Here is a 23,204-nt window from a genome sequence, read left to right as displayed (position 1 = left end):
GTATGGTATGGTATGGTATGGTATGGTATGGTATGGTATGGTCCAGTCCTGAATTAGAGAAAAGATGAACTCTTGCCATTAATACCAGATTTACTACTGTGTAATGCCACCATTCATAAGCAAAAAGATAATCAGGCCATTTTTGCTCATTACTGGCAGCTCTTGGCACAAGCTGTGTGCTCCTGCTAGTCTAAGATTCTCAGAAGTAATTTCACATTCGTTGTCATCTTGCAGGAAGAAGAACCCAATTGCTTAAGGGCTTACCTACAATAAGCACTGTTGAAGAAAATGCAGCAGCTGGTGTTTCACTTTGTACCTTTAATGTGACTCTTTCTCCATTGCCTCCTGAAGGTGTTGCAATACTTCCTACCATAGTAAATTCAAATCCACTTACAACAGCTTTTGATATTGTACCAAAAGGAGATCTCGAATATATGGTGAGTTTTACATTTAGCTTGAGCAATGTTCAGTCATGTAGGCTGATGTTTCCTAGATTACTGAGAACTGACAGTGCATGGTGACTCATCTTTTAATTAGAAAAGGATTGCTAATGCAAACTGTGATAGTATTTGGACATGCCGTAATAGATATGACAAATGAGTAGCAATAGTGACTATAATTTTTAATTGTATCTGAGCAAAAACCACCTATCACAATAATTCTGTTTATTTTGTGATAGAAAAGATATGATCTTTTGAAAATAAGAGTTGAAGAAGGACATATAAAACTTGCTTATGTTTTCAGGATTTGCCCATAGTTTTTCAACTTAATTTATATCAAGTTACAGTGAACTTAAAAGTGGCTCGGTTAAACCATGTGCAGCTGCTGTTTGGCCACTCTCACCTATAATTGAAATGAGTTTGACTCATTTCCAAAATCAATTAAGATGAGTCAGATCAAAGTCATATTTAATTCTGAACAAAGGCTGTGACAAATAAGGAAGTTCTTTTGAGGTAAGAAGTTATCACAATCACACTTCCACACATCTGCAATCTATTTCTATCTACTGTGTGCTCTTCTCCTATGGCAAATGCAAAGCAATTTCTATTACTTCAGGGTGAATTTCATTGCTGGATAAATTAGCAAGTTTTAGTTCACATTCGTCACTGGCAATAAGTGTTCAGATGTGTGATAACTTGTCATCCCGTTGTAACTCGCCTGTATGTCTGAGTCTGAACAGTGACACTGAAATGTGTCTTTAAAAGATGTGGATAGAGATGTACAGAGTTAATTTGAATACATTTTTCTGAGTGTTTCCAAGGAAGTTCAGTTTTCCACAGAACTGATATAAGGTCTATTTTCTTGTTATCTTCGGTGATGTTTCTGGGAGAAAATTTGGGGAAAATTAGACTGTGACCTCAGTTGCAGCTCATTGAGCCAAACTGCCTAGAGGAGCTGCTGCTGTTCCTGTGCTCCCACCTCCCGGCAAAGTGCAAAGCTCAGTTCTGCGAACTCTGCTGGTTCTTTAGCTGCTCCCCAGCCTGCTCAGTGAGATGGTCAAAAAAACTCTCAAAAAAGCCATCGTTTACCTGTGAAGCATAGGAACTGGCTCAGCTGAAGGGATGTAAGAGACAGATGGGGATGGATATGTCCGTTAGGCTGGTTTTGCTGACAGAGAATTCATAATGTGGGACTTTGTTTTTAGGCAATATTTTGGCTTTTTGAATTAAAGCTATTTCTTCTGCTGCAAAACACAGCCCTTTGGTATACCTGCTTGTTCCTGTCCTGTGTCATCACTATACTGTGCAATAAGAACATTTTATGTTATTACTTGTTGAATGGGACTGACATATTAATCAGGAGGAAAAACAACCCCGCAAAGAGACAAAAAGTCATTTCTTGATTTTTTATTTTTTTTTATAGCAGAAAATTCTATGCAGAAATTCTTGTTCTAGCACAGAGCAGAGAGTGACACAGGGATGAAAATGAGTGGCCAAGAAAGGTGTAGGCTGAAGACTACTTCTTCCAAAGTGTCAGTTTATACCCATTTCATACCACAGCCCTATTACCAGAATGGCCTGTGAGGACTTGGTACTCCTTCCTTGAGTTGTAGTTGTTTTCAGGGTTTCCTAACTCACTTGAGGGACTGAAACAAAGAGGTTGGGCCAGTGAATATCAGTGGTAAGAAAACCACAAAGAAAGCTGAATACAAATTCTGCAAACTAGCAGTTGAGTGTTAATTACAACTCATAAGGCAAAGATAAATACACAAAGTATCCTTAGTTCATTTCTTTGATGAGCATTGCTACTTTTAATTATTTGTGCTGTGTTGTAGCAGATTGGTACAGTATTTTGCAAAAGTACTGTGAACCAAAATGAGATCCTTCAGTGCTACCTACTGCCATTAAATTTTTGCTGAACTAGAGAAAGTATTTCATGTATGAATTATGGGGTTTGCAGATTAGCTTAAGTACTTGTTAGCACAGGTGCTTCTGTACTTATGAAGCACATTTACTCCTGTTGCAGCAAGCCAAGGCAATGTCACATTTTGTGATATGTTTTGAGATTTATGAGAAAGTAACTGTTTCTGAGATCTAAGCCCTGCCCATTCCTCCTGGTCTTACTCTCGTTTGAAGAATCCCATGGGAAGAAGATGTGTTGAATGAATGAAAACATACTGCTGCCTAAAACTACCTTGTTGCTGTTAGTGATGCTCCCTTTGTGTGCTGGGGGTGAAGGAGGGAGCAGGGAGCAATGAAATTCTCAGGTGGAACAAGGGGTAGACAGTTATGGGTGACTTTAGACCTTCTTTCATTAAGTCTGCAGCTGCTTCAAGTGTATACAGTGCTGTCTTCATCAGTAATATTTGCTCCTACTTGGAGAAGAGGTAAACTGTGGCTCACAGCTTTTGTCAGTGTCAAGCTCTTCTCAAAAGCAGTGTACGAAGAGATCATCTAGATCCACATCTTCACTTGCAAGACCTCTATAAAGGAGGGTGGAAGATGTATATTTAGGCACTCTGGCTGTAGTTACAACAACAATGAAACTATTTGGCTGTGAATTGGAGAGAGAATTCCCAGAGCACATAATTTCTGCTTAGAAGTGAACAGTTTCTCATTTTGAATTATTGCTTTACTGTATTTAGTTCTCTGGCAAACATTCATTTTGGAACGCAACTTTTCCATCACTGTTACAAGCTTTTATAGAATGTTTTTCTGAGTTAGCACCACTTTTATGGGAAACATCTATTGGCACAGTGTAGGAGAGAAGGACACCATCCAGGACACAGTTGTTTTCTCCTGCAGTCTTGTTGTGAAAAGATTCAAAAAGGTTCCGTAGAGCAGCTGTTTTACATACCAGAAGGCATAAAACGTTTGTGCTTCTGTTCACTCTCCTCCAACTGCCTTTGTTAATTGGCTCTATTCTGCCTTTTGTCTTCTAACTGTGCTGACATCACTTTTGCATTTGTTCTCCAGCCACAGCATCTCATATAAAATCAAGGATTTATTTCATTGCTCTCCTTCTGTATCCTCTCCAGACTCCTCCACTCTGCAGTATTATGAGTACACTGGCACACTTGTCACACACACTTGTGAGCCCCAGTTCTTCTCCTTCTCCAGTTCCACAGCACCTCCACTAATGGTGTTCAAGCTTCAGAGATTTTTAGCTACACAGCAGATTTAATAGTCACATTTTCCTTTCTTGTCCAAGAAAGGACAATTCTTGCTTCTTTATTAGATTCAGCAGTGAATATTGTGTCACACAACTTTCAGCATCCTGCTGTTGTGCTGGACTGATTCTAAATTGAAAATGAATGTATTTAATGTTTTTTCATGGAAAGTCAGTCTTGTGCTTTTACATATTCTGTGTTAAGAGGTGATGTGCAGAACTGGAAGTCTTTAAAAAAAAAATCCCAAAGCAAATATTTGCCTTACCAGTTGTACAAAACTTAAGGCCTATGTTGTTTTTTAATTAGTTCAGCATTTTCACCAAACAGTTCTGGTCCCTCTCCTGTACAGTGGCTTCCCTCTTTGGTTTCCTGCAAGTCTTCTTCCAGATGCAGTTTACACAATGAAGGGGCTGGTACCTGCCAGACTATACAGTCTCCTGCCCCTACACTCCTTATTGCAAGTGAAAGGTCTTCCCCCCTCATGCTCCTGACTCACAGAAACAGTGAAGCTGCCTTTGTGTCTCCCGTTTTTCAATCTCATCACACTTTGACTGCTCCCCGAAGCTCGATGTGGAAAGGTGAGGACTTGGTACAGACAAGTACCTGCAAGATGTAATCCTAGTCTTGAAGGCAAAGCATTGGCTGTGAGGCAAGACTGCTCCTTCCAGGTTTTCTTCTCCTCAAAGTGTCTGTCACACAAGAGGTCCTTGAGTTCTCCATGAAATGACAATATTTTGGTCTTTCCCCTCTGTTTTTCTTGCATTTCTGCCACTGACAAGAAATATGTCAGCAAGTAGAAAATGATCTAAAATACTCATTTGTTACTGATGGGAAGTGTCCCTTTACTTGTATTCACTCATATATACTATATCTCTTGCATCATACTAATCATAATTTTTCCTTTTCAGGTTGTTACCACAGGAGACCCTGTTCTAGATTATGAAACCATGCCAAAGAGCTTTGATTTACAGATTTTTGTTGAAGACATAACTGGCAGAACTGACCTTAAGACACTGACTGTCCGAATAATAGATAAAAATGAACATCCTGTATTTCGAGGAAATATGGCAATTCAAAGTAAGATAGTGGTGGTATTTGAAAAGAACAATATTTGAGAAGATGATATCAGATTAAAAAAATCCTATAGCTGTGGACAGTGCCTGTAGCTAAGGTGTTCTAAGCATTCTCCTTTAGGAAAACAAGAGGAACAGGAGACGTTTTTAATCAGAGTTTTATTTTACAGAAATATTTAATATACTTTATCTCTGAAAATGCCCTTTTATTTTTCTTGAAGCTTTAACCAACAGTTATTTAACCATTTTGAAGTATCAGAATAATTATAAGAAAAGAAAATAATTTTTATGCCAATAACTATATATGATCTTTTTCTTATAAGATGAATAACTGTGTAGGGGCATGTGTTAGAAACCTGAAGTTAGGTGGGGATATAACCATTGTGTATGGGTACATGTTTCAGAATTTTCTTGAAAACTGGACTGATTTGGAAAAGCAAGATAAATTTAAATTAGTGTATGTTGTGTATGTGCAAGAATTTCTGAGAGAAAACAATAAAAATATTCTTCTGTCGATGTTTTACACCTGTACATTGCATTGGCATCTGTACGTGAGAAATTAAGTGGAAAATCACTTTGAAGAGTGAGATCTCAGAGATTGTGATCTATGGTGGTGCAGATGGAAAGCAGCAGAAAGTTCTGTCTCCTGCATGGCACAGATGGCCTTAACCAGGTTTGCTTTCACACTGCTGGCAAAGATGCAACAGGGACGAATTTGCAGGAGCCATAGGAATGAGGACCCCAGTTGTCAGTGCAGGCTTTACATGACATGTAGCACCTCATATGAGTGACAACGCATCAATAAAAAAGTCAGGAAATAATTGTCTTACTCTCTGAGTAATCTTATCTTGTTTATTTACTAATTAGAGGAACCTGGCAAAATTGTACCATGAGGCAACAGAGTATATGCTGTCGATGTATTTATTCTGTGTTCACACAGAGACAAAACAGTTCAGATAGTGTGTAAAAATATGCTCTTATTATTTCATGAGGTACTGAGAGCCTGTTTGAAGTCTTTAGATTCTAACTGCACTGTAGAGAAGGGCATTCAATTGCTTTTTTTTTTTTCTATCAAAAATATCAGACTGTGATCTGTTTGAGTCAGGTATTTGGAGCTGGCTGCTGCCCTCCTCCCCAGATCTGGGCTAGCAGCAGCATGATGTAGGCTACAACTTGCAGCCCTCGCCGTGACCTCTGCACGCTGCAGAGGGCAATGCTTGTCTGCCTGGATGGGTTCAGCCCAGGCCTGCTCAAATCCAGCTCCCTTCACTAATGCCTCCATAGCACATTGACATTCCTGCTTCCATACAATACTTAGTTTGTAAAGCAAATTAGCTTCCCCTAGGCAAGAGGCTGTGTCATCTTCTCAGTATAGCCGGTGTCTTGCATATCATGGGTGCTGCTGGAATCTAATAATAATTAAATGTGACACTTCAGGGGATCGGCACAGCATGAAACACGCTCTACGTGGGGGCTTGTTACAAATAAGCGCACCAACTTAACTCTCAGCTAGAGCTGCCATAAATTGGTGAGCACAGATGTCTGATCTGTCAAACTGTGTGCCTTTAGTTAACAGTACCAGCAACAATTAGCCACTAATTGCACACTCGCTGGTTATGAAAAAGCATCTCCTTCTCATTAAACTTTATATTCATATTGTTGTCCTCTGGGAACAACTCATTACACTGCTCTGTGATTCCCACTGCTCTGATAAGAAGCTGCAGTCAGCAGGGGTCACAGTGGAAATTAATAGTCCAGAAACAGCAGGTCCAGCAGACACAAAAGGGCATAAAGCAAATAATGTGATCTAAAGATCTGTTGTTCTGTTAATCACTATACACAAGGAGAGCTAAGCCTGTTGCCAGAGCCCAGTATGGCATGGCCCAGCAGTGAAAATTCCTGAGATGGGAAAAGCACCCTTTCTAAGGCAAAAATCTAAGTGAGCACAGACCATTGGCTATTTATTTACCTTGTAGGTATAAAGTAAAAGCAGATATTAAGGAGAAAGGTTCTGACTGCCCTGGCACGGCACAGGCAGTTGTCATGGAGGAGGCAGTAATGAAGACCTAGCACAAGGCTACATTCTCCACCTCTGCATAGGAAAGGAAGGCACAGGTGTAGGCCAAATGCATCATTTAACTCCATACCCTCTGAGCATCTCAAGGCAGTCCATATGTAAAAATCAGTCTTTCTCCTGAAGGCATAGTTCAGATTGCAGCTTAAGGTGATGGTTGCCTGTTCACAGATATGCAATTGGTTTATTTTTTGTCTTTTGAGTATTTGGGCTTTTTGTGGTGATTTTGGAATATACACTAAGGAAGTGAGAAGATGCAGCAGGCAGTAATAGGTCCAGACAGCTTCAGTGTATTGGTATGCTTGCTGCCATGTCCTTTATTGTTACCGAATTAACACTGAGTACACTTATATCCATGCAGCTGTAACCCTCTATGTCTTGGAAGGAGCACCTCAGGGACGCATTTACCAAGTTTATGCAACTGATCCTGAAAATGCTGAACTCAAAGTAAGTTGTATTAAAGGAAATAAAATGGAGATTATATAATCCACTGTATCTGAAATGCTAGTTGCGAGCATCTTTCAACAACTTCCTTCCTTATCAAGAACACAGGAAAAGGTTTAGTCAGGGAAAAAAAAAACATTTTCCCTAACAAACTAAGAAAATCCAGTCTCAGCATCTGGGCACAAATTGTATTTTGAGTTCTCAGCCCTCCAAAATTAAGGGATAGTGAAGGCAGGGTTCGATATAGTTAACTAGAGATACAGTAGATTTTTTTTTAAATGGCTAGCAGAACATCTCTTGTAGATGAGAGTGACTAAAAATAAATAAAATTTCTGGCCTTCTTTATCAATGTAAATTCTTTTAAGTGAAGCAGTAAGGAAAACACTGACAAGGCAACTGAATGTCAGCTTTTTGACAGTCCTTGGGAAAACTGTAATGTTCAGTTAAGAAAATGTGTTAGATCTGAAACTGCTCTTGTTATCAACAAAAATTTTTGGACAGAGATAAGTTTATTTTACAGACGGGGGAAAAGTAACTGCACTTACCTAAGAAGTGTATTGTAGCTTTGCCTTATTTGCTTTAAAATAATAACCTAGAGAGGGAATTTAGAAAGGTCCGATGGCAAAAAAAAGATGTTGAAAGAATTGTGATCACCTAGCTGCTTTTTTTAAGAGCAATTTCATTGAAATCTATCATTGCAGGAGGCAAGTTGTTTCACTCAGGTCTCTGCACCTCCTGTTTTTTTCCAAAAGGTTAAATGAGAGCAATTACATCTTCTGGACAGATCTGCTCAGTGGAATTTGCAGATCACTTGTAAGGTGCATGACCCTCTGATATTGCAGACCTCAGACTTTCTGAGTATTATTAACACCTGCACTAGCAAAGGAAATGTCCCTGAGGGCTTCTCAGTGATGGCTTGGCAGAGGCACATGGATGACAGCAGGAAGGATGCAGTGCGTCCCTACTGTGTAGGGTGTGAGGGTGCTCATCTCCCACACCTGTGCACAGGTGCAGTTCCCATTTGTGTTTTGCAATGCACAGAGTAGCTGCTGCTACCTGCCACCACTGAACAGTTGTGCTAACATCGAGCTGTTGTGAACACCTTTCAGCCTTGCACCCTCATGTAGCCCACAAAAGTCCTCTCTCCCCTCCTCGGTCTCTTCCATTTTCAACTTAATTGCCTCCTGCACGGTGTTCTTATGCCCCTAAATCCAGTCTTGCCCCCCTTCTTCTCTTCTCCTTTGTGCATGTACTCTGCTTGCCACCACCAAGATGATTTTTGCCTACCATGCTCGGGCTCTGCTGGCTGGCCTCTGTTAAACTTTCCTTGCAGAGCTGGAGTTCACAAAGGTAGAGAAGAGTGTGGGCTTCAATGTAATTCAGTGTCTATGTTCTCCACTGGCTGTTAAGCAAAGTGTGTACGACCAAGTCTGAGCTGCTTCAGCTCCGATGATTCAGGGTTTGTGCTGCTGTCGGTATGTCAGCATGCTTCAATAGGCAAAGTCTGGAGGCAAATACTGTATGATATTTTGGCCCATATTACAAGACCAGGAATGAATGGAGAGAAGTTTAAAGATACAAATACTAATTTCTTGCTCTCTACTTTTCAGTATTCACTGCTCCCTGCACCAGTGCCATTCTTGGTCTTGGAAAATGGAGATATTTTTTCCACAAAAGTATTTGATTATGAGAGAGATCAACATTGGTGAGAATATATTTTATTCACCTGATCTATTGTCGTACAGTAGGCAGAGAAATGTTTTCCTACATAACCACAAAACAACTCTTGTTTTGTTTTCTTATTTAACAGCTACTTTTTAAATATAACAGTGACCGATCCAGGTGGACTCAACTTGACTAAAACAGTGAATATAAATATAATTAACATCAATGATGAAAGACCTTATTTTACCACGTGAGTGAAATACTTCCTTTGTACTCAAAATGTAGATGTTTTCCCAGCTTTACTGCTTTGGCACTAATGGGAGGGTGTAACATAAGCACAAGTAAATATATCAACACAACACTACTGAAAACAGTATTTTCATTTCATTATGATTCCTGTTATTTTACTGGAAAGATTTGCCTTCATTTTCCTCCTTTATTCTTATTTATATTCTTAATAGTTTCAAGTTTTCCAGGCTCTGCTTTCATGTTAAGAACAGCCAAACAAGCTTGTTGTATTTATGAGCATTTAGAGAGGTTAAAGCTATGCAAAGACCTTTGGACAAGTTTAGACAAGGAGATTAATTTTACACTGTGTGAATAAAATCATATAGAATTTACCCTTCATGCAGATGTGCATTTAACCATAATGATGTTTATTCATGCAGAAACGTCTAGACATAAAAAGGTTTCACTTTTAAAGTGCATTCCTCTTCTTCCCAGACACTTACACTTGTAAACAATCCCAGTGACCTTTGAAACATTGTCTTCTCTTACTATATCATAGGCAGGAAATTGTGTCATAGCACACAATTCAGAAACAGTTTTCTAACACCAACAGAGCTTTAGTTGGAATTGGGGATATTGTTGAAAATTCAGAAAAATGGAAAAATATAGATGTGCCACCAGCAGGCCGTTTTGCAGTGGAAAACACAATGGAAGATTGTTTCTGAAGTGGGAGCTTGACAATTATTAGTCAATCTGACTCTGTTGTTGATTTATCTTTCTCACTTGCATGAGACACCAGCTGGATTCAAGATTCTCTCTTTATGTCTCCTGATCCTGAGGTTCTACAAGGTCCCTGCTGAGAATATTTGTGATGGCTGCCCTCCTGCCATCTATGGGAAGGAGAACATAGTGTAGCATCTGAGATGTGCCCGAGAGGCTTCCAGCCACTTGCTTGAAACAACCTTCTTGGTGCTTTGTGGAGCCAGAGCAATTGTGAGGCTTCTGGACTGAGGCCAAGGACCTGGACCTTGCTGGGTAAAGGGGTAGAGGATCTGAAGAAACAGAAGAATGAAATGTTAGAAACAGACATGGATTTTTTTTCTACTTATTTAATACTTGAACTTCATGTCTGTGATAATCAATAAGGTTAACGGCTGCTACAAGCAGGAGAAATCCTCTTCCCCATGCCAACACTTGCACATTGTGTTCTAGACTGATTAGTTCCTCCAAATGTTGCCATTTCTGTTTATTTATCCTTATGTCTGGAATGCTGAAGGAGCTCTTTTAAATATTTATCTGCTTGTTCAAATTAGTGAAAGCTGCAGTGCATTGAGCATCCAGAACACTTAAGGCCTCAGACTCAGTTCTCATATGGCACAAATAAAGCCTTGTATTTGTTTGAATCTTCTCCCTTTTAGATTGACACTACAGACAGAAAAGAGTAGCTCAGTTTGTAAAGAACTTCAGATTATATTACACTTCCAGAGCTGTTTTCAACATGCACATGTATGTCCTCTCCCATGCTAAAATGTGAGCCGCATGCAGGGGCTACATACTTTCTGACACTGTAATAATTAGTGCTGGTATGGGAGCTGAGAAAACTTTAAGAGTTAGCAAATCTATTTTCTCCTGATCAAAGCTGTCAAGAACAGAGTTTCAAAGTGTCTTTTTAGTTGTTCCCACAGTATATGCAAGCACATCTGGTTTTGGTGTTCACAACACTACATTGGCACTCAGCCTTTTGAAATTCTGGCTGTTACAATCAATGGAAAACTTGTGGAGTCAGGAAAACAAAGGAAAAGACAAGAAAATAAACATATGCTTCTTTTGCAATTACATTGCAGTGTCTAAAAGGCCTGCTTGAGCTGCCCTGTAAGAAGGCACTGGCAGGTGGGAGACAGATGGACAACAGGACACAGACCAGACATAGCTGTGAAGGAAGTGGCCCCAACTCCTCCTCAGCTGTACTAGTACTCAATGCTATGGGGATGTGCTTGAAAACATCCCCTTTCTTCCCAAGACATCTGGTGGGGACCGAACAATGGCCCAGGCAGGGTGAAGGAGGGCTGGTAGGGCTGTGAAAGTGGAGCTGTGGTGAGTTTACTGTTCCCAGAGCGGTCAGAGTTGTGGTCCCTGCAGGCATAGGGAGTTTTCCTACTTTGAGTCAAAACCTTAGAGCTGTCCCTCCCGTATTCCTCAGTGATCAGAGAGGCATTTTGGGGTGGCATTTTTGGTAGCAGCAAAGGAAATCTGTTGCTTTTGTTTTGTTTCTGAGTGACTCTGGAAGAAACAGGAGAACAAGGAAGGAAGAGCTCCGATTCCAAGAGTGATATAGAAACTTAGTAAATACACTGACTCTGCAGCCTTCACCATCTCATTGTTTACTTCTGGCTGTAAGTTAGGTGTTTTTACTGGGAAAGCCCTATGTGATTTCTCTGCTGTATGCTTTCCTGTTTTCATATAAGCTGACAAAACAGTCAAAGATACCATGTCTTTTTTTCATTTTTAAAATTGCGAGTGGAGACCTGGAACCATGGGATCTCCTGTTCTGTCTTTGCAGTTCTGTGCTCCAGTTTCTAGGTGTCCCATGATGCCGGTTTCAGAGGACAATGAAGGGCTCATGCATTCCTACACTGGGAACTACAGACTAGTCAAGTAACTGAGTGGTCGCACAGGATGCTTAAAATGTTCAAAAAGGAGTCAGTCTTGAAACATACTCCTAATGCTTTTCTGAACTCTTGAGAACCTTCAAATCCTTTTCATTTCTAGAAGCAGATGTTTTTGTGCTTGTGTGTCTTTCAGTAGAATAAGTCAGTCTTCACAAATTCCTTGCACAGTTTTTGTGTGCTTGTCCATGCCTGCTTTTGTCTGTGGTTCAAGTACCATAACTGAGTACCCACATGAACATGCAACTGTGACCGTTATAAGCAATCCCACATAATTGCCTGACAGACTATATGTCTGAGCTGTAAAACTCAATTAATGGGAAATTTGGGAGCAATGGCATACCAAACAGCAGCAGTAAAGAACCATTTTCTCTATGTAAAATGGATCAGACAGGCAGATGTTGCCGGAAGTTTGAAGCATGTTCTCCTGGTGGGCACCCACAAGAGCGTTCTTCCCTGTGTCCATCTACTGCAGGGGCAACTCAGCTTTTTAGTAATACTATTGTCCCCCCAAAGACCCCAGCATTAATTCCAAAAGAAGATTAATTACATCAGTGCTTCTATTTTTTGTTTTTTTCTCTCGCAAAATAAAGGAATGAAAGCAAGTGGCTCTACAAGGTGGTGACTGAAGGGAGATGCGTGACTTAGCAGCCCCTTCCATCTTTAGCTTCCATGATGCTGTGAAATTCAATTTATATTTGCTGTGAAAAAGTTTCAGGGGAAGGACACTTATTTGTGTGGCTATGTCATGCTTTATGACCACATACCAGTTCAGCTATTGCTACATCTGGCAGACCAGTGATGGGGCTATTTACCCTGATGTGCAAATAGCCATCTCTGAGCCCAGTGCAACCATGCCTCTGCTGCTACAGTTGGCTGCTCGGCTAAGTCTGTGATCAGCTGCCCTTGCAAACACAGATGTGTGCTTTACTCAATTTTATTTTATCTTGAAGGAAACAAAGAATTTACAGGATAAAAGAGGAGCAAAGCCCAGGCACTCCTGTTGCCAATATAACAGCTAAAGATCCTGATGATGAAGACTCTCCCAGCAGACTTTTCTACAGCATCCAGTCTTCTGACAGATATTTCTCCATAAATCCATGTAAGACAAACAAAAGTGAGCCTTCTGACACTCCAAAAAAAGTGTGGCTACTGTGGCGAAAATATTTTTGCCTCAGTTTCAAATTGACTTACTTTATCCTGTGGCCACTCATAGGAAGAAAAATGCTTAGTACATTATTAGGGTCAATTGATCAGTCTTTGATCAGCTGACCAAGATTCAGTGAGATATCTTGAAGAAAGTAGACTAATGGTGGCTTATTGAAAAATACTGACTTATGGCTGGAAGGTGATGCTCCCTTGAGTGGAAGTAAGATTAGCTTCTTTCTTTCCAATCTCTGAGGACTGCCGTGACCCTTTTGGGGCTCTTGAAACAGCTGCACACTGTTAGACCACAACATCCTCTCTCCTGCCTGAAATCTCCTCTAGCATAGAAGCGCACAGCAAATCCGCACCTTAGCTTCATTGCTTGATTCGTGACCCTCCTCAGGCAAGGCCACCCAAAAGAGTCCTCTCTCTCATGCTAGTCCTGTCTCCCTGTGCTCTCTGGAGTGCATACACAAGTGCCCTGAGGTTTTTCTCCAGGGCTGGCATTCAGTGACTGCTTTGCTCTTTGTCTGCTATTGCTTTAGAACTGCCTAACAGAGCTGTAAGAGGTGCCACACAACACAGTGCTATGTTGGATCAGAATAATCCTTAAATGTGATGGATCTGCCCTATGCCTTTGATCATTGCCACACTCTCCCTCAATCACACTCCAAAAGGCAAGGGATACATACACTGTCCCTTTACCTACATTTTGTCCTGGGACTATTACCATGCTCTGCCACAAATACTTCATCTTTTTGAAAGGAGATATATTTGAGAAAATATATTAAGTAAATGGCACTTGGCAGAATGTGTCACAACTAAGAGCAGCTCTGTTGATGTGTGAGTGGATTTAGAGATGCTGAAGGATACTTGAACGATAACAGTAGAAAGTGAAGCAGTCTTACTAGCTAGAGAGCAAGGACAGCATGGGCATTAGCAGATCATTATCCTTGCTGCTCTGTGAGTGCACTCAGCTCTGACTTGCACTAGCTCTTTGAGAGCATAGAGAAAATCCAACTGCTTTCCAGACCATCTGCTGAGGCCTCCTCTGGTATATTTTTGAGTAATGGTTATTTATCCATTAATGTTTTACACAGAACTTTCAGAGCCATTTTGCACCATTTAAAAAAATAGCTAAACCAGCCACGATCTGTGCAGAACATTTTCTATTCTGCTACCTGTCTGCTCAGCTATTCCATCCTCTTGTGTGTGTACCACAAGTGTTTGTTAACTTCCCTTCATGGTGAGCATCTAACTTCTGGCTACTTTCTGCCCAGCAACTGGAGTGCTGCAGGTAACCAGGAGAATCGACCGAGATGCCTTTCCACTGCGGCTCCATCCTAACGTTTCAGTGATAGTCCGGGTGGAGGACAGTCCCAGTGGAGGCCATGCAAGCGAAATGGAGATCACAGTCATTATTGATGATATCAATGACAACTCACCAGAATGCAATCCTTCTACCTTCAGGTATTGAGCCTTTTCATTGCGTTAGTGCTGCCTTGTTGCCCCAGACCAATGTGCAGTCCAGGGCATATCAGTTGGGGTCCCCAGATCTACTACACTTGAAGGTTCAGATGGACATTTTTCTTTGAGCATTTAAACATTAGTGTTCCCTGCATGTGTCTTAGGGCACAAATCTTAATATCCTGACGTATTCAAACTGGAGATTTGGACTGAAAATATGTGTGTATAGTCAGATACCTTAATTATCTTTCTTTCAGATACCTAAATCCTTAGGCTATCAGAGCCATATGTTATAGAGTTATTCTTCTGACCCATACAGATCCAGGCTCCTATTTTCTTTCTTTATACTAAACTGTGGGGAAACATTCACCAGGGAAAGCTTGCCAGTCAGTTTTAGAATTTTATTTTAAACTTCTTGATATTCTCTTCTAAGTCTCTCCCTAGTGACCTGCATGGTTTTTGTCTAATGCAAACTCTAAGGTCTTCAGAGCCCAGATTACCTTTTGTTATAGGTGCCCTCTGTGCATAATAACTTAGTCATGGACCTTACTATGGCTATGTATGCTCTGAGACCTTTGTGGTGATCAGGTAGTTTATATTTGCAGATGAGGACATAATATTAATTCCATTTTAAAGATGACCTATGTCATGGGAAGACTGAAGTCAAAATTGTGCATTGAAATTATTTCATGTGCCTGGGCTCTGATCTTTCAGGGTACACTGCATTGCATAGCACCATTTTTCAGGTGCACTTAGGGTAGTTTGGTGGTCCTGCAGTTAAAAATCCAACATCTCAGTCCAAGAACCTGTGCAATGAGGAATATCTAGTTTGTGCATATATGTTTAAATTTCTTGCTCTATCTAACAGAAATGTATTGCATTTAAATTACATACTTCTATGTACTGGCAGGAAGAGAATCCAGTTCTTCAGAGCACTGCTTAGTTACAACATCCATGACAATAACAAAAAAGTCTCTTTGTTATCTAGTGAGCTTACATTTTGATCTGAAGGAGGCAAGATGGGGAAAAATGCAATCAAATAAAGAACTAGTCTTATAGGGATTGCACAAAGGAACAAAATCAGGGCTTAATGATATTTTAGTTGGTTCTTGATTTTTTTGTATTTAATTCTCTTGATTAAAAAAGATCAAATCAACACCCTCCACCCTCACTTCCATCATGCCCTTCACAGAGACCCTCACTGACGACAGCAGGACCAGAAATGCTAGTTTAACAAAACAGCAGAATGGTCCAGATATTAATTAAGGAGAAAATAACAAATTTCTCATCAGGAAAACATTATAAAATACTGAAGACATGAGTGCTATAAAGATGCTTTAAAATAGTAATCATTAGTTGAACTAATCTTGAGCAGTAAGGTCTGGTGGCAGCTTCTGAAGTTTAGCTGAGTTCCAGGTTTATGGTTTGGCTCTAGCTAAATGCCGATGTCCTGCCCATTTTACAGGGCTGTTGTCCACTGCAGTGTACAGGTCAGATACTGGGTTGCTTCATCAACTGCTGTCTATTTAGATGTAGGATTTCACTTAGAAAATAAATGGAAGTAAATGTTTTGGCATGTAATATATGAGAAATTTAAGAGGAGATAAGTTGCTCTGATGGGGAACATGCTTGTTTTAAACAGGAAAGAGGCAAATGAAAATATGACTGCTGGGACATTTCTTCTTGAACTTAGAAATTACTGTGCAGACACTGATATTGATCCATTAAACAATCGTTTTAATTTCACTGGACTATCTGGTTTTGGAAGCAATAACTTTGCTCTGGAGTCAGCTGTGTCTGGAAGACTTGTGGTGAGTCATTTGTGGCTTTATTTTAGGCTGTCCCATTTCAGAAGTCAACTTATGAAATACTATAGGTTCTTTGAATTCATTGTCTGTACAAGAAAAAAAATTACTGTATTTCATGTCACAGTGGGTATGGTGCAAAGAACAACTGTTTTGGCTGGAAGTGAACTACATACTCTTTGATAGGATGCTTTCTATAGGATCTATACAATTTGATGAACAGAGAATGTTTTTCTAGAGTTTTAAATGAATGTGCTAGATATTATTAAACAATCCTTTTTTTAGGGAGTATGGAACACTAAATTTGATATGGATAAGCAGAGAAATTTGATGCCATTTAATACCCATTTACTCATGACAGACTGTGTAGGATCCTTGCTATTCAGCATGAAGAATTGTAATACTTGAGAATTCCTACACTCGATAACTACCTCCCAGCATCATTGGTCAGAATTGTAAAACCACTTTGGGTGGTAAATGTCCACAAAAGTGTGGTGGGTTTTGCAGTTATGTTATTTTGCATGTCAAACTACGGGTTCCTTATGCTGATAACTGCTGGCATATTTGCATTGGCCAGAACACTCACCAGTTGCTGGACATGTGCAATGGTGGTTGTTCCGTTGCTTTAAAAAGAACCATGGACAAATACAGAAAAAGAGAAACATGACAAAAAAACAGACTTTCTGTTTGAAAGACAGGAGTGCTACAGGAGCAGTAAACTCATTTTGTATGGCTTACTTTATTTTTTGATCTGAGATACACATGCCAATAAGCACTGCCCTTAGCTGCTTCATCTGCCAACGTAAAAACCATTTTCATTGCTGCACAGGATATGATTGTTGTCATCCCTTTGATCACCATGTATGTATAATGTAACAGGCTATCTGAGGTATCCTGCCCCTGTGGAATTTCCCTGTGGAAGATAAACAGAGGATGCCTGTGCTTTAGTCCCAGAGTTTATGAGGCTCCTACAGAAAGACAGGGTTCAGGGGATTAGGCTTTAAATCTGTGTGAGCCACCATTCAGTAACAACTTGGTTCCTGGACAAACACTTGTGACTGAACCTGATACCTTTAATACATGTCTGCAGGCGTGAGCTCAAGGAGTAACTATTAATATTTAGCAATAGCAGATCCTTGTTGAGCCAACAAAGGGCATAGCAAATAGCCAGCTCATTATATGAGCTTTGAATTAAGCAGGTATAAGGCCAAGACCTTGTGATCCAATTGATTCAACTTCCTTCACTTAAGAGAAAGATATTTTGTTGGCAGAAGGAAAGAATTTTGAATTGCCAAAAGACACCAGAGCGTGAACATGTAGAAAAAGCCTGGAATTCAATCCTATAATTGATTAATAGCCTATATTACTTCTAAAAGGCAATTCTATGTATCCAAGGAGGAGACCACATTTACAGAACACCGAAAATAGAGACAGTCATTGTGTGTGTTGTGACTTTATGTAAGGAAGTACAAATATAATTATGTTTCTTTGTATTTTAGATGACTGGAAGTATTGATTTAGAAAACCCAGCTAATCTAGGAGTTGCAGTTTATTCTTTGACTGTTAGGGTGCAAGATATTGCCTATCCTGACTACTCAAGCAAGTATCCCTTTTACATTTCTTTTGCTATTTTCCTGTGCTGTAACAGCACGGAGAGAGGAATACCATATGTATTTTGAATATATGCATGAGCAAATTTCCCAACCATACTTAACTATGATTTAATGTTCTGTTATATTTCCAGATATCATCTATATTTACATCAGGATAAAACCAGTGAATGATTATTTTCCAGTCTTCAATGATTTATCATATGAATTTAATGTTCCAGAAATTACTAAAGGTATAGTAAATAGCACATACATGATAGAAATAATGTTGTCATGTTGGTAAGTACCTTTTTGCTCTGAATGTATTTTCGTCTATTTCAATGAGGAGAATGGCTCAAAGTTCCATTTCAACCAGGGTCTCACTGTTAAAACCACCTACTACCCTCAAATAGACAGAACTGGCAACAATTCCAGTTGTACAGATGGAAGCTGAGACAGACAAATTCAGCAATTGCACAAGAAATCTGTGACAGAGCCAGGAACTGAACTCAGATGCCTTGTTTCAGATAGTCTTTCTGCTCTTGCTAAATTAGCCATTTGGAGGGACTGTTGGCCCACAGCTTCAGCCTGCCAGGCTCCTCTGAAGAGCAACCCTGTCCTCAAGCATGTCCTGCACTGCCCCAGGCTGCTGTTACTCACAAACCTGACCTAATGGTCATATCACTGACAAAGATGTCCAGCTGCATCACTGCATCTGAATGGGACGAAGTGAAGTGCCCATAAAACTCCAAGAGATTTAGCAGCCAGATAATCTAGTTGATTTCATAAAATTATTCTGGCCAAGATAGGCTCAAAGCACAGGCACTGGCAGCTGTGGCTATGGTCAGCAGACCTATGGGCTCTATGGTTCTTCCGTGCCCGTTGGTCAAAGCCAGGAGGTGGAATGGTGGGTGGGAGGGGGAAGGCATGTTTCAACCTCCTATCCCTTGCCATGGGCAAAGGAGCAAGCCCAAATTGCCAGACGCTACCCTCAGCTCTCTTTTTTTCTTCCTTCTCTGTTCAGAAGGGTCCTGCCAAGGTCCAATCACTCCTGCCTGCCCTGTGGAGAAGCTGTCACTGCTGAGTATGCCAAGGCTGCAGCAGGGCCTGCAAGGGAGCTGGAGAGACTAGGGAGGCTGGTGGTGTGGCTGGCTCCTAGGGTGGGGTCCGCCTGGCAGAAGGACCGTGGCAGCCCTGGCCCCTGCAGGGAACAAGCTGCCGGGAAAGTAAGGAGGGCTACAGGGAGACAAAGAAGCACAGGGTGGGCACTCAATAATTGGAGGACCCTGACCCTCAGGTGTTCACACCTGTGCCTTGCATTGCTCAGCAGCCTGTTGCTCTTGATCAACTTTTATTTCTATGGTGCACGGATGGAACTTGACTTTCTATACTGTTTCCCAGTGGACATGATGCAGTGAATTTTGTGGCTTTTCCTGTTCTGTGTGTGTCTCCTTGTACCACTGACCTGTACCTTCAAAATATAATACTTGAAAATCTTCTGTGACCTGGATGTACATGTAAACATCTCTGTGTCGGCCACACAGCTTTGTTGGTTACTGAGACTATTAAAAGAAATGTCTTTTGGATTCAGACTACCTTTTATTTTGAGTTGAGTTGATATTAACAGGGTGCTTGCTATTACTGTACCACACAGGAGCTAACAGTTTGCAATAGGGCTGGAATTCATGATGTCAGGGAAGAAAAAAAATGCCAACCCTACATTTAGAATCACAGAATGGTTTGAGTTGGAAGGGACCTTAAAGATCATCCAGTTCCTCCTTTGGCATTACTCTGTGCGTGGGCACTATTCATCCTGTATGTCCCAAGTGACATGGATGTATTTAGCATTGAATCAATATTTGCAGAGATGGGCATGCACAGTCCCATCTTTGTTCTCATAGTTTACAGCACTGCCATTTGTAGTTTGCTTTATAAATGCTCACACGAAGGTAATTCAAACCACTTTCCAAACACCTCAGAAGAAACGCAGCAATTGCTCTTCAAGGCAGACAAAGAGCCTTGTTCCCCCAACTAAGCCAGTCCTCGGGCTGCTACAAGGCAAGACTTTGTGCGTGTCAGTGCAGGGCTCCAGGTGGTCCTCATTGCCAGAGCACTTCTGTTGTGGTTCTCTCCAAACTTCTTGTGCCTATGCCCAGGGGAGCCATGGCAGAGCATGCTGAACTAGTACTCCTCACACCTTTGCTTTACTTTTTGGGGGTGAAAAACTCTAAACCAAATCTTCAGTTCAGTTTCATCAAGTTTTGGTTGGAACAAATACTCTGTACTCCCTTTTCCTTAAAATAGTAATGAAGTATGGATTTTCTGTCTCCCAGTTGGATCCAGCATTGGAAGAGTGAGCGCCAGAGACAAGGACTGGCCACCCAGTGTCATCACTTACTCCATTGTAGCTGGAGGAAGCATCAAGGATTACACAAATCTCTTCTGGATCAGCCCAAGCAAAGGAGTTGTGAAGATTTTAGCTAGATTAGACTATGAAACAACTCAGAAACACATTCTTGTAGTACAGGCCTCAGACCAAGAGAAGAGTGCAACAGCATCTGTGAGTAAATCCACTCTACTTCTCTCCCTTTACCTACATTTTGTTCTGTTCCTCTTGACAAGAACAGTAAGACACGGGGCAAAACACTTTGGTCTGTAAAAGGCAAGTCCACTCCTGCACATACCTGTACATTAGTCAGATGAAGAGTTGGTGTTCACTAAGTCTTGGTTTATTTCTTACAAAAAGGATTAAAATAATATTTTTATGTTTTTGACTGTATGGGTTTGTTTCTCAGTCTTTTTTTTTTTTATTTTACCTGGGCAGTGAAATTGTTTTCTGTACCCTAGAGGATTTAAGATATTCTTTATGGCTACATGTGTACTGGGAAACAGAAAAAGGACAGGGTCTTCAGGCCAGGCAGCACAACCTAATTCTAGCCATGCTTAGTGCCAAGTCCTTCTTGGACCTCAGTACAACTGTGTCCACATGGCCTGCTGGGGATGGACCCTCACATGGCCTTCCTCTGACCATGATCTAGTTTTGGTCCCTAATGGTGCTATCTGGCAGGAGCCAAGAGCACACCAGGGACAATGCTAATAGTAAACAGTAGGATTGCGCTCAAGTTTGACGCCCATTATTTTATTCAGAGGAAAAAATATAAGTGGTATATCCACAAAGATTGCTTCTTTGGAAGAATCCTGGTGTCCTTCACATACAAACTCGTTTTTACTCCTTTTCAAGTCTTCTCCTACATGACTGCCCTACATTTGATTTTTGCATATCTCTGGGGGACACAGGTACTAGGCCTGCTTTCTAGCTCAGCCAGGCAACACCCATAGAGATGCTAGGTGGGAGGTAGTTAATATTTTTATCACCTATAATATCTCGAGGTGATGATTAAGGATAATTTAGCAGCAGGAGCTTTTAACAATGTTAATTTTATCTGTTGCCTGTTAAAGGCTAACAGACATTAGACGAAATAGCTTTAAGAAGGGCAAGCTTTTTCTCCTAACAAACTAACCCCAGCTGACATTAAACACATCTGGCGCTACCCAGGGTGCTCCCAGCCAAGCAAAAGGCCGTTATCAGCATTTCTCTCTCCCTAGGAAGGGTCTATAAGGAGTCTTCCTTCCTTCCATGGATCATGCTCTGAATTATTATTAAACATGCTAAGAAGCCTAAGTAATTATTATGAAGTGATTTGAGAGGTTTTAAAGGAAATTTAATGAATACATGGTACTATTGTTATTTCTCATTCTTACTATGACACGATTCAGGTGATTCAAATAGTCAGACACAACAGCTCGAAACCCATGACATTTTAGAAGAAGGTTCAGATTAAGAACCTGTTGCCAGAAGAGTGCTGATGACAAGAAGAATTGAAGATCAAATGATCACAGACATTTTCTGCTAGAAACTAGATTGGAAGTGAGGTTAATTGCTCAACTGCTGTTGATCAAAAGAGCAAAATGGGCAAAGTCAAACAGTTTCTTAATAAAATTCTGAGTTGACACAGCAGAGGAGCTTCAGCTTGCTATTGCTCTTTTCTTTCAGGTAACTGTCAATGTTTTGGAAGTAAATGATGAGGAACCATTTTGTTCACCCAATTTCTATTCATTTCAAATCCCAGTCAGCTTAGCTGTTGGGACCAATATTAATGGTTTCAAGATTGAATGTAAAGATCGTGATTCTGATCCCAGATCTTTCCGTTACTTCATTAATGAAGGTAATGTGTCATGGTGTGTGAGTTGGGGAGAGTGTAAAAATTACTGAATGTTGATTGTTCACTTTGATTTACAAATAAAAACCTAGCACGGTTTATGTGCTACTTCTCACGGTGTGCTATTTGTGATCCACAAGCTCTACACTTAATTTCTTTGCTGCTTACCGAAAGAGGTATGTCACCACAAGTTGGGCACTGGCGTTACCACCTAGAACCATTCCCTTGCAAGACTGGATTGCCTGCCATGTTAATTAGCATTTATTACACAGTTGACAAGGACTTCAGAATAATGAGTCGTTATGTCACGCAGAGTCAAATTTTCCTTCCAATTACAGTTGAGTAAATCTTGAGAAACAATGGTGGGTTCTGTTACTCGGCATACTTCACTTTTAGACACTGGTACACGGTTCAAAACCACTGAGCAAACACGCATATCCCACGTGCCCATTTTAAAAACAAATTTTTGAACTTATTAATCAAGTTCACGCACTTGGAGAATTGTAATGGTATGGGATGATGCCCAGCTTCACAAAAAAAGGAAAGGCACACTCTTGGGTAAATTTCTGTTTTATTGCTGAGGTAACTGCTAAGAAGGAGGTAATAGATTGCCCAGGTGCCAGTAAAAAACCTGTGAACAAGAAAAAAGAGACCCTCTGTCCTTCTGCAGCCCCTTAATGCCACAGAGGAACTCTGAAGCAGTAGCATTTACACACGAGCCCATACAAAGGCTGTGTTTGTCTTAATAAATCAGGATCGGACCACAGGTCCAGTTCTGGCTATACAGATTGAGCCATGCCAAGCAGCTGACCTCTGAGCCACAGAGCAGCCCATGGCCCATTTTGGGCTGTACAATAGGCATGGCCTTCAAGGTTACTTCAACTCCGGAGGCATCAACTCTATAAGGCAACAAGAGCAAAACTAAAGCACATTTGGTGCCTTTTCATGGCTCTGATCTCTTGTATGTGTGGCCTGTCCAGAGCCTAAGAGCTGGGCTGGCCTGCCTGAAGCGCAGGGGATCTCCAGCTATGTGGACAGAAAATGAGGGCTGAGGAGCCAGCATCACTGAACTCCTCTCTCTTCCCTTGCGGTGCAGACAAGGTCCTGGAGGCAACTAATGTCCCCTGAGTCATCAGATATCTTCTGGGGGACCTGTTCAAAGACCTCTGTCTCTGGGTAGAAGTCATGGAGAGGTGTGGAGTGGCCTCTGGAGGTGC

The 23,204-nt window shown here is 40.8% G+C and overlaps 1 protein-coding gene across 16 annotated transcripts in view; it reads left to right on the top strand.

The window, feature by feature from the left end:
- Window positions 1-23,204, top strand: part of CDHR3 (cadherin related family member 3) — a 63,645-nt gene that overhangs the window by 28,248 nt on the left and 12,193 nt on the right. For 9 of the 16 annotated variants that reach the window (XM_054049687.1, XM_009557306.2, XM_054049724.1 and 6 more), the window contains 12 exons: window positions 235-437; window positions 4,519-4,687; window positions 7,119-7,204; window positions 8,812-8,906; window positions 9,012-9,116; window positions 12,714-12,862; window positions 14,187-14,376; window positions 16,016-16,184; window positions 17,678-17,777; window positions 17,923-18,021; window positions 20,101-20,327; window positions 21,822-21,993. In XM_054049687.1, the coding sequence (XP_053905662.1) occupies window positions 235-437; window positions 4,519-4,687; window positions 7,119-7,204; window positions 8,812-8,906; window positions 9,012-9,116; window positions 12,714-12,862; window positions 14,187-14,376; window positions 16,016-16,184; window positions 17,678-17,777; window positions 17,923-18,021; window positions 20,101-20,327; window positions 21,822-21,993 (1,764 nt within the window). The remainder of the gene's footprint in view (window positions 1-234; window positions 438-4,518; window positions 4,688-7,118; window positions 7,205-8,811; window positions 8,907-9,011; window positions 9,117-12,713; window positions 12,863-14,186; window positions 14,377-16,015; window positions 16,185-17,677; window positions 17,778-17,922; window positions 18,022-20,100; window positions 20,328-21,821; window positions 21,994-23,204) is intronic. The other 7 variants (XM_054049766.1, XM_054049775.1, XM_054049747.1 and 4 more) reach the window with 2 other exon arrangements.

The sequence above is a fragment of the Cuculus canorus genome, chromosome 1 (assembly GCF_017976375.1).
Source record: "Cuculus canorus isolate bCucCan1 chromosome 1, bCucCan1.pri, whole genome shotgun sequence".
Classification (NCBI taxonomy): domain Eukaryota; kingdom Metazoa; phylum Chordata; class Aves; order Cuculiformes; family Cuculidae; genus Cuculus; species Cuculus canorus.
The sequence above is the reverse complement of the archived record's forward strand: the minus strand, read 5'-3'. Positions and strand labels throughout refer to the sequence as shown.